Source organism: Peromyscus californicus, unplaced genomic scaffold (genome assembly GCF_007827085.1).
Source record: "Peromyscus californicus insignis strain IS unplaced genomic scaffold, ASM782708v3 Scaffold_9__1_contigs__length_137607984, whole genome shotgun sequence".
Classification (NCBI taxonomy): domain Eukaryota; kingdom Metazoa; phylum Chordata; class Mammalia; order Rodentia; family Cricetidae; genus Peromyscus; species Peromyscus californicus.
Window position 1 is genome coordinate 129,408,049 of NW_026294617.1, and position 10,762 is coordinate 129,418,810.

At 42.5% G+C, this 10,762-nt stretch overlaps 1 protein-coding gene across 4 annotated transcripts in view; it reads right to left on the reverse strand.

The window, feature by feature from the left end:
• The window catches only part of Ptgfr (prostaglandin F receptor), a 47,979-nt gene extending 38,302 nt beyond the window's left edge, over positions 1–9,677 (reverse strand). The window contains exons 1-2 of one of the 4 annotated variants that reach the window (XM_052731480.1): positions 9,063–9,677; positions 6,824–7,693 (exon numbers count right to left, since the gene is read on the reverse strand). In XM_052731480.1, coding sequence (XP_052587440.1) covers positions 6,824–7,621 — 798 coding nt within the window. In that variant the 5' untranslated portion in view covers positions 7,622–7,693; positions 9,063–9,677. Of the gene's footprint in view, positions 1–6,823; positions 7,694–8,223; positions 8,483–8,580; positions 8,694–8,900; positions 9,031–9,062 lie in introns of those variants that run through there. The other 3 variants (XM_052731481.1, XM_052731483.1, XM_052731482.1) reach the window with 3 other exon arrangements.
• Between the last annotated feature and the right edge of the window lie 1,085 nt (positions 9,678–10,762).

The window sequence follows — 10,762 nt, forward strand, 5'->3', positions numbered from 1 at the left end:
AACACTTTCCAACTGTGGGTCAGTGAGGGTAGCAAGACTGGGCAGAAGCCAAGCTGCTAAGAAACTGTGAGGAAAGCCCTCTGCTTGGTACCTCAGCAAGCTTGAAAGCAGGAAGCCCACTGTGGACATGTCCCAAATGAGACATGGGCCAGAGTTCTCCAGTTCCATGCTTATCTATTACTATAGATGATCACAGACGAGACAGTGGCATAATCATGGGCAAGGTAGCTACCCTCAGCTGAAGGAAACACCCCTGAGGAAGACTCATCCAAAGGACTCTCTCTATAGACTGCTTCCATATCTATAGACAGTCTGCCTGGTTAGCCCGAGGATTGGTTTCTAAATATAAAGTGTCTGGTCTTCTAGTCTTACTATACAAACCAAGAGCTGGAAACATGACTCCGCTGACCAAGTGCATGTGGAGCATTCACAAAGCCTTGGATTCCATCCCCAGCACTATGGACATCAGGTGTGGTGGCCTACACATGTAATCCTAGAATTCAGGAGGTAGAGACAGAAGTTTGAAGTCATCTTTGGCTACATAATGAGTTTAAGGCCAATCTGGGATATCTAACACCTGCCTCAAAAAATATACAAATCAAGATATAAATAGGAAGTTAGGTAGTTAAGTAGATAGACAGACATATACACACATGTATTAATTCAATCAGCCAGTAGAGACATGACATTACCAAGCCCAATTTTACAAATTTCAACATTTAAAGATTGCGTTTTATGACACTGAGCATGAAACATCTGGAAGTCTTTATTCTAAGTAATTTTCTCCTCTTGCCCCCGACAAGATTACCACATGTGTTACAGAGTGTCAGGAAAGAGAAAGACAATGCTAAAAACCATGAGGATAGATTATACTGCCCTTTTATTGCCTAATATTTCCTTTTGCCTCAGTAATTCCCATTCAGTGCTTGGTTTGTTAGTTTTCTGTTAAACACATGTTGACTAACACTTGACCCCACCCCCAATCCGGTGTTTAAAATCTAAAACACAAATGCCATAGGGCACAACACCAAGGACCACTAAGACTAATTCAGGAAATGACACATAAACAGATTATTGTAATAATAGAAAGTAAAATCCCAAGCCTTGTTTATCTATAAGATTCTAGACGCTGACCAGACCCTAAATTCTAACCCAGATTCAGGCTTCAGAATGCCCAGGGTTCTCGAAGATTCTGTTACTTGGGAGCATCCAGGTGGAAGTTTTCCTCCTCTCTGCCCATTCCAATTCCAATCATGAATCGAGGGGTCCAAATCCAACCAGGCCACATATAGAATGCAAAGCTGAGATAATGCAGTCACACATTAAACATTCCATTGCATAATATTCTGCTACAGCTACTATAAAAACCAACCATGGGCCCAATACTGAGCGGGGAACTGAGGATATAGCAATAAACAAGGTCCCTACCTCTCAGAACTTACATAAAAGAGGCAAAAGCCAAACAACTACCAGACAAACTAAGAAATACTACATACTTCTGAGTGTTTTGAGGGAAATAAAGCAGAGAAAGGGAAGAGAGAAGTGGATAAACGACTTTATTTTGTTTATTTTATATTTATTTATTTATGGTTTTTTTTTTCTTTTTCTTTTTTTGAGACAGGGTTTCTCTGTGTAACAGCTCTGGCTGTCCTGGATCTCACTCTATAGACTAGGCCGGGCCCCAAACTCACAGGGATCTGCCTGCCTCTGTCTCCCAAGTGCTGGGATGAAAGGCGTGTGCCACCACTGACAGCTGAAATGATCATTTTTAAGACAGCCTAGAAGAAGCGATATTTGAGCAACGGGAAAACAGTGTAAAAGCCACAGGAAAGTCAGGAGTGCTCTAGGCAAAAGATGTCAAGAGTCAGGGTGGAAATGTGCTCCCAGAGTTTTCAAGTCCACTTCGGTGCCAGCCACTCAGTGACCCTTGCTGTCACCTGCTGCATGCCTATCTAGTGTGAGAAGGCTGCCCTCATCTGCAGAATTTAAACCTTGTTAGCATAGTACCACTTACTGTATCTTTTCTTCTGAAAGGAACCACCAATTGTATGTGTCTGAGTTGTTGGGTACCTTTACAGCAGTAGAACCCTGGAGTCATAGATCCTTCCAGGGACCTGCACTGTGACTCTCATATTCCAAAGACACACTGCCATTTAAGATGGAAAGCAGCTGAGAGGACCCGTAAGTCAGCAGCAATCAAATGATAACCAAAACAAGAAACAAAGCACCTTTTGCCAAGATAGGAAATAGCACGGGGAGAGTCCACTTTGCTCTTTTTGTTTGTTTGCTTGTTCTTTTTTTTTTTTAACTTTTATTCTTCTCTCATACAATACATCTCTACCAAAGTTCCCCCCTCCGCCCCTCCACTCCATCCAGTCCCTACCCACACCTCCCCTCTTTCCATTCTGCCTAGTCCTTCCCCACACCTTCCCTCTCTTCCAGATCAACTCCTCAGTTTCCAGAGAGAGAGAGAGAGAGAGAGAGAGAGAGAGAGAGAGAGAGAGAGAGAGAGACAGCAGGCCTTCCAGGGATATCCACCAAATGTGGCCTAACAAGATACAATAAGACTAGGCACAAACTCTCGTATCACAGCTGGACAAGGCAACTCAGTAGGAGGAAAAGAGTCCCAAGTGCAGGCAAAGGAATCAGAGACAGCCCCCACTCCCCATGAATCGAGAAGCACAGACCTGTATGGGTCTGAGCTAGGTCCTCCGCATACACCTTATGGTTGGGTAGGGAATTGAGAAGCACAGACCTGTATGGGTCTGAGCTAGGTCCTCTGTGTACCTTATGGTTGGTTACTTGGTGTTCACTTTGTTCTCTACCTCAGTGGAATCCTTCTTATCTGACATGGTCAGACGTAAAGGTGTATTAGTTAATATTTTTAACTTTGTAAATAATTTAACAATTGTGTATAATCTCTCTCTCTGTGTGTGTGTATATATATATATATATATACTAATATATATATGTATATATATATATACACACACACGCATATATGCAAATGTGTATTGTATATGTATGAAAATACATATGGCACTGGAGAGATGACTCAGTATTTACAAGCACTTACTTATCTGTCAAAGGACCTGAGTGACTCCAGTTCCAAAGAATCTGATACACTCTTCTGGCCTCCAAGAGTACTTGGATATACATGGTATACATCACACACATACACATACACAAAAGTAAATAAATAAATATAGTAATAAAATAATAAGTAAAAAAATTAAAGAACAAATATTATATACATGCTACTTATCTACATAGACACATGTTACATGAACAGATTTAGACACATAGATATTGGTTGACTGTTAATGTACACAGAATGTTAAGAAATTAAAAATGTTTGGCCAAGGATCCAGACCAGAAAGCATGTTTATGGATTTTCTACATTTTCTTTTCACTTAACATAATCAGATGTGTATCTCTCTCCAATTCTTCAGTGATAAAACAAGGACAGAGATATGTAGAGATTTCTATTCAGTGTTTTTAAAAAATGATGGGTGTCAGCCTTCCAAACAGCCACAGGATGAAGATTCTCTATCCCCATCATTGACTACTCACTCCATAAGATCTGGTCAGTATAATACTAGGACCTTCAGCAATTTCAGTCAAAGCTAAACTAACCACCCAATTTATCTGTATCTGATAATCACCCTAGAGACTAAATATTTAACTACAAAGATGACTAAAAACATTTGCATAAGAGTTACAACCCAAGAAAAATTAAAATTCAATTCTACACATACAAAAGAACACATTTTTTGGGTATACTCCATACATAGGAAATCATCTTGTTCCTCAAATACTTTGTTTTCCTTCATTTAAAATTGTCCTCTGAAGAGATAGTAAAATAAGCATCTGGCCTTCTACTGAGGGGTAGCTGAATTTCAACATTTCATAAAGCTACATACAGGTGCTGATGGAGGAAACATTAAAATTTACCGTTTAGTTTCAGTACTTGCTTAACTCTGACCTACAAAACTCAGAGTCCATTCTGGTCAATCATTTCAATCTCTTGACATTCATCCTACTTAAGTTTCAATCATCCAGTTAACACGTATTTATTGCCCTGCCGAATTAGAGAAATATGCATAGTAATTATAGTAAACTCCTTTCAAAGTTGTATATTCTACGAAGAGAGCATTAAAAAGAAACATTACCATACATATATAAAGGCAAACACAGGTGACTAAGAAGCTGTTACGTGGCGCTGGGCCGGGTGGTGCTTGCTTGTCATTCCAGCACTCAGGGGACAGCGCAAGAGGCTCGCCACAAGTTCAAGGACAGCCCGTCTACCTGGTAAGTTCTAGGCAAAGGTGATTTGCCTAGAAAGCTCAAAAGATCATTTTATAATTGTTGTTTGACTCTCAGATTTTTGAGTGAGTGTGTTTCTATATGTAACTCAAAGCCAAATGCCTAGTCAGGGTTCTTACATTTGTCAGCTGGAATTTTAATTCAGTGAATTTATCTGAGTTAATCTTAATTACAATTATGAAATACAGATATGGCAAAACCTAAATGTTACTAGGAAGTTATATTTTAAGCAAATGCAATATTTATTCTTGACTTCTAAATCTCATTCCTGGGAAAAAGCAAATTCCATTTTTCCTCCTCCATGAAAAGAAATACACCACGGTAACGAGCCAGAATGGGGTGATTGGCAGACACTTGGCAACATCACACATCAGCCTAATCCTTAGAATGGTTGAAACAACTTACAATATCGACCAATGGAGAGGTACCTGTGGTGCATCTCCTATGCACTTTACACAGGAGGAATTTACACACTGTAAAGAATTTTAGAAGCAGCAATACATAAGTATATCAATAATTCCTACAGGAAAAGTAAAGAAAATGCCTCAGGAAAACTTTACTTTGCATGCTAATCAAAAGGAGAGGAGGTGGAGGAGAAAAAGAAAACAGTCTCATAAAGATGAAACCCATTAAATTATTCAAAATACAAATTAAATCATATCATCTATCCAATCAATAAAAGAAACTAAAATTTTGGCAAAAAAAGAATGTAAATTCAATATATCCTTGGCAAGAGTGGGAGTGGGATTTCACTTCTTCCATGGTCTTACAGGAGTTAGACTTTCACTCCAGCTCCTCAAAGTCAAAAGCCGGAGCTAAACAGAACCTTCATGATGATAGGAACAAATCAGCACACACCTCCAGACCACCTGGGCTGTCTGGATCTCGGGTCCCTCCTTTAGTGCTCTTATTACAGGGTCTTTCCAAGCTCTGACCTTCACCCTTCATGCTCAAAGATCCCTTAACATTCCTACCCACTTTTTCATTTTACCTCCATAATTACCAAATCAAGTACAATTCACTCAGCCTCATTTTGTATTTTGAAAAGCCATATTAGTTTAACAACTTAAGAAATTCCTTGTGCCAAGTATCATAAACTTAAATTAGATCACTCAAAATGAGCACAGATGCAATTCAACATGTTTTATCTGGTTTTTGTCCTTCAATTAGAACATGATACTACTAAGGACAATTCAGATTCCAGCCTTAGCTCACTTCAGGTCCCATAAACTGACCGTCTTCTGGAAGCTGAATTGTTGAGAAAAGCCTCAGTACAGTGGACCATTCTACCTGGCTACTCCAGGGAAAGCATGAATAGATTCTTAAAAGATTTAACAGTTTAAGGAACTAAATTGAAGTTGTAAATCAATAAAATGAAGACAAATGAGCACTTATAAAAGAAGTCTTTTTATAAAATAAAACCATCTGACATGAGCTGTACTCACAACCTTTCAATCATCTGTGCTGTGTGTCAGAGCTGTGCATTCTCAGACAGCTAGCATATTTAGGATATAGGAAAGTGCATTAATAACAGACCTTCAGCTAACATCCTTAGTGATTACCACACCTAGCATTGCCTCCACCTCCACCTTGCTTCTCCTCCTGCCTCATTTCGACTTTGGTCCAACCTGCATACTCATCTCTGGATGCTAGTCCACTTCCCCACCACTGTAGGCAAAGGAATGAAATCACCTGTCACTCTCCCTTCATCTTACAGAAGTTTGACTTTCCTCTTTAATTGCGTATTATCATTTATCTTGTCATAAATGAATTTGGTGAATGAGCTTGGGCCATAACTTCATTGATAGTTTTTTCTGTCTTCTATCTGGAAGAGAATATGAATGCTTTACAAATTCCTCTATTTCCAGATTAAAACACCAAGCTGTCACATATCCCTGCTGACTACAGAGCTTTTAAAGAAATGAAAGTAAAAGGATGAATGAATGTCTGACCTTCCTGTCAATCACTCTCCCACACTGTCAGCATCGCTCTGGCCTTAGTGAGCTAGTGATGCCTTCTCTTCATTATCTACAGGGTTGACTGACCTGTCAGGTATCTCAGCTCATCCCCATAGTTGGCAAGCTGTGACTACATGTTTACATGTTCAAAGCAACCTTACAATTGCTCTACTCCATCTGCAGATTAAAGTCTGTGTCACTTTCTATCAAAACCCACCTGATTCTGACACAATGGTCCAACACAACCACTCATTCTACCACCATTTTAGTAGATAATCATGCCCAGTATATTGAAACTACTACTTATGTCACTTTACAGTGTACCATGGGGAAGCAAGAAAGACTATGCTTACACTTGTTTGGAAACACATTTAATTTGGGGAAAAATAAACATGTGGTCCAGAGCTGAGCATGGAAGTCAATTTTAGCATTTAAAAGACTGACATTCTAGGCCAACAACTCTGATAAAGACAACAGACCTTGCAGAGAACATAGATAAACTGAAGCAAGCAGAAACTGTCAGTACTTTAGGATCTTACCAGAAAGGGACTCCAGCAGATGCAGGAGACGCACATTATGGCCAGGAGCTGAATGACCATCTCGAAGTGGTGAGATCTGCCTTGTCTATGCTGCTGACTTTTAAACTTCACCCTTAAGAGTGTGACTCCTGTGATGGCATTGCACAAGAACGAAACACCAAGAGCTAAGAGGCCCAGGAAAGAAAAGAACAAGAGATAAAACCGGTCTTCCCAGTCCTCAATGTGCTCTGTGTTGTAGAAGCACCAGGTTCTGGACGCTTGGATTCGATAGTCTCGGTGTCCGAGGATAGGCAGCAGAGCCACGAAAACAGCGAACATGCACACCCCACTCAATATCATCTTCACATGTGTAGATGTGATTTTCGTAGAATGGAATATTGGGTTGGTGACTCCGATACACCGCTCAATGGCCATCGCACTGCCTAGAAAAAGTGGGCACAAACCAGAAAACACCATAGAGATTCCAAAAACACTGCACAGGATGTTTGATTGATCGAAGCGGATCCAGTCTTTATCAGAAGCGTATACAAAGACAGCTATCCCTCCATTGATGAGATGGCCAAAAAAGTCTGTGATCACCAGGCCACTAGCCAGGAGCAGAAAGGAGGCCTTCGACTTCTGTCTAAATCTCTGATACGCCTTCATGAGAATGGCAATGGCCAGGCTGTTAGACAAGATTCCCACTGTCATGAAGATTATTGAAAAAAATACTGAAAGCCGGTTTTGCGTTTGGCAGGTTGTGTTTGCGACGAGTCCAGCTGCGGGAAACACTGGCTGTTTGGAACTGTTCATGGACATTGTTGTGGAGATAGAAGCTGTCCCCTCAGGTCATCTCTCTGTCACCACTGTGCAGTCTCGAAGTGCAGACATCTGTAGCACACAGGACAGGAATTATAAAGACCAAATTTGCCAGATATCTGACAGATAAAACCAAGTGCCCCAGCACCCTGGCCTGGGGTGGATTTACCCAGCCTATCATAAGTCAGGTAGCAGCATTCTGAAACCAGCACGCATCTGCCCCCGATTCTTCTTTTTTTCCCTCTTTCTCTCTTCCAAGGTAAAGATACCGCCCAAATTAACAGCTGTCAGTTTACTTCCCTCTAAGGATGGAAATCTCTGAGAACCCTTCTGACATGTCGTTGGCATCTTAAATTTCAATTCAATTGCGTTTTCAAGGCATGACAATCTATTTAAATAACTAATCCTTTAAGAACTTGGTCTTTTCTCTGGGAGGCACTGACCCCCAAGTCTAGGTGAACCACCTGCTTGTCATGCAAGCTTACTCCTGCTAAAGAGAAGGCTTCTAAAACCTAAGTCATGAAAGGGCAACACACAGAAAAAACACGAGAGAGAGAGAGAAAGGGGGGGGGAGGGAGAGGGAGAGACTCACACACACTCACACTTTGTCTCCTGGAAGAAAGTGTTACAGCTCTGAGTTCTGATCGCAGAGTCCTTCTCTACCCTCTTTCTGCCAGGGCAGAAATCCCTGTGCTAGAAGATCAAGAGGGAAAGCAGCGTCCCCTCAACACTTTGGCCTGAAAGACGCTGTCAGGTTACTGCAACCTCCAGTGAGAAAAAATGTATTTTTTTTCCCCAAGTCACCAGCAAGCTACAGGACCACAGCCACCCCACCCCTAGCTAATAAGATTGGTTTCCCAAAGAAGCTTTCCTTTCCGGGAGACTGCGGACTCAACAACACAGTGGCTCTAAGTGTGTCCCCAGGGAGAGTCTGGCTGCCCGCTCCGTGTCTTACTCACAGTTTGACTTTCGCCAATTGCAAACCCCGCACCCCACGGGGCCTCAACTTGCAACATCGCCTCTAAACCTAACCAACTTGCTGAAACTTTTTGCAATTCCTCAAACTCCAGAGAATTCTTTTCCCTCCCACCCTGGAGGGCGCCAGAGGTCTGCAGCAGACTGGGTATGGTCCATGAAGTGCCACCAGCGGAGAATCTCAAGGAGAGAAGTATCCCGGTTTGCCTGCTTCTCTCGTGTGTGTTGGGGGAGGGGGGCATCCTTGCTACTGAGCCCCATCCATACAGCCTAGCCCAAACACCCTCCCTTCTCCACAGCTCACCACGAATTGGGTCCAAAGTCACTGCTAAGCGCAGCCTAAGGTGCTCCCCACCGTGGTCCCTACAGCTGTCTCCACGGGACTTAATCAACCCTGGATTCGGCTGGGGAATCCAGAGCCGTGGGAATCTGGCCATGGGAATGCAGCCATCAGATTGCTGGTTACCTTGGCATCCTGGGCCACCAAGTGGCTGTGTCCGGAGCAGAAGAGCTCTGCGCCCTGCTTGCCTTGGCGCACTCAGCCCCACGCAGCGGCAGCGGCAACCTCAGGTTCCACGGCTCAGAACTTCCTCTGTCGCCTCTGCGCCCTAGATCACCCGCAGGACCTCCTGGTCCAACTGTGCCCTGGACTCCAAGGCACCTAGCGATGCTCCCAGCCTCCGCGGGGTGGAGGGCTCAATGACCTCCGCCCCTTCCTTGTCTTTCTCCTCTCCGCCCCCTTTTCCTACCCGCACAGGGTGAGGCTAGCTACTCGGATGCTTTGGTCACCCAGCAGCCGCAGACAACACTTTCAGCCACCAGACAGCTACGGAAAGTTTTGCTCTAAGCTCATTTCCAAACGAAAAAGGCCATTTCTGAGGCTGGAAGACAGGAACAAGGAGGGCCAAGAAATGTCTAGACCCTGGTGTGTTTGGTTGTGGGATGCAGCTTACAGAATAAACGCGGAATTCCAAGTCCAACCAGAAGGGGTCACAGGGAGAAAGGGCTGCCTGTCTCAAAGAGAACTTCAAGGCAGATATCCCGAGGGAGTGAATAAAAGGAACTCTGGCCAGCTGCTGTACGCGGAACAGCCTTGGGTTCCACTGTCCCAGGAGCTCAAGCCCATCTGGGTAAGAGAATGAGGGAGTAGTTTGAGCAGCATCCCTGAGCACCTGCTGGCCTGGGGTTGGGTAGCATCAAAGTCCTTGAAAGAATTTCTGGTGACATCCACAACAAAGGATGGGCACCTCACAGATTTTGTAAAAATTAGTTTATGATCAAGTACAGATACGCTTATTTTTCATTAAGAATTGTTATTTGAGCCATGTTATAAGTGTATAGTGTGGACTTATACAGTGTGAGTCTTTTTTACACTCTAATTGCTTTTAGCTGATAACACAACCCCCCACAGCTGTTAACATCTCATTTCCCATCTCAACACTTAACGTGATTCTATTACTGCTCTTAATTTCTCTTCTGAACTTAGTAAGATGTTGTCACTGGCTGTGTGGAGAAAAAAGAAACAGGGCCACATTTAAATAAACCCGTTTCTCTGTTCCAGAACTACAAGGCACTTCTAAATTCCTGAAAATTGCAAGGGATCATAAAGTGCAAATGCGAGATAAAATAAATTAGCCATTAACTGTAGAACAGAGCAATTGCACACTTTCCCCCTGTGGTGGAGACAGAGAATTTTTTATTGATATTATCATAGCATGTTTTAAACTGTTACTTGGGTATGGTCAGAGAATTGAATGTTTTAATTAGTTAAGAAAATAGTGTGCCTGGATGGCCAGTATCCAAAGAACAACCATGTCATAAGCCACTCTGAAAATGTGACACTGAGTGCCACTCTTTCCTTTAATGATTAACAGTACTTAGTCACCATACTGCATGTTGATGGTTTTTCTTGTGTTTCTCTCACTGACATGAACCTCTACAGAGTTCTTATCCATTCTCCCTCTGTCCTCACCGGAACAACATCTGGACTCTCACCAAACCTTTGAATTAATAAATTCTCTCATCAGCATTTCCATTTCGGAGCTCTGTAGCTTGAAGACAGGGGCATCGCACACCAGCTGCTATGGCACTGGGTATGGGATAGAAAAACATGCTTGCTCATTCAATGTCAAACTGTAGCTGTTAATAAAATCAAAGCAATAGTGA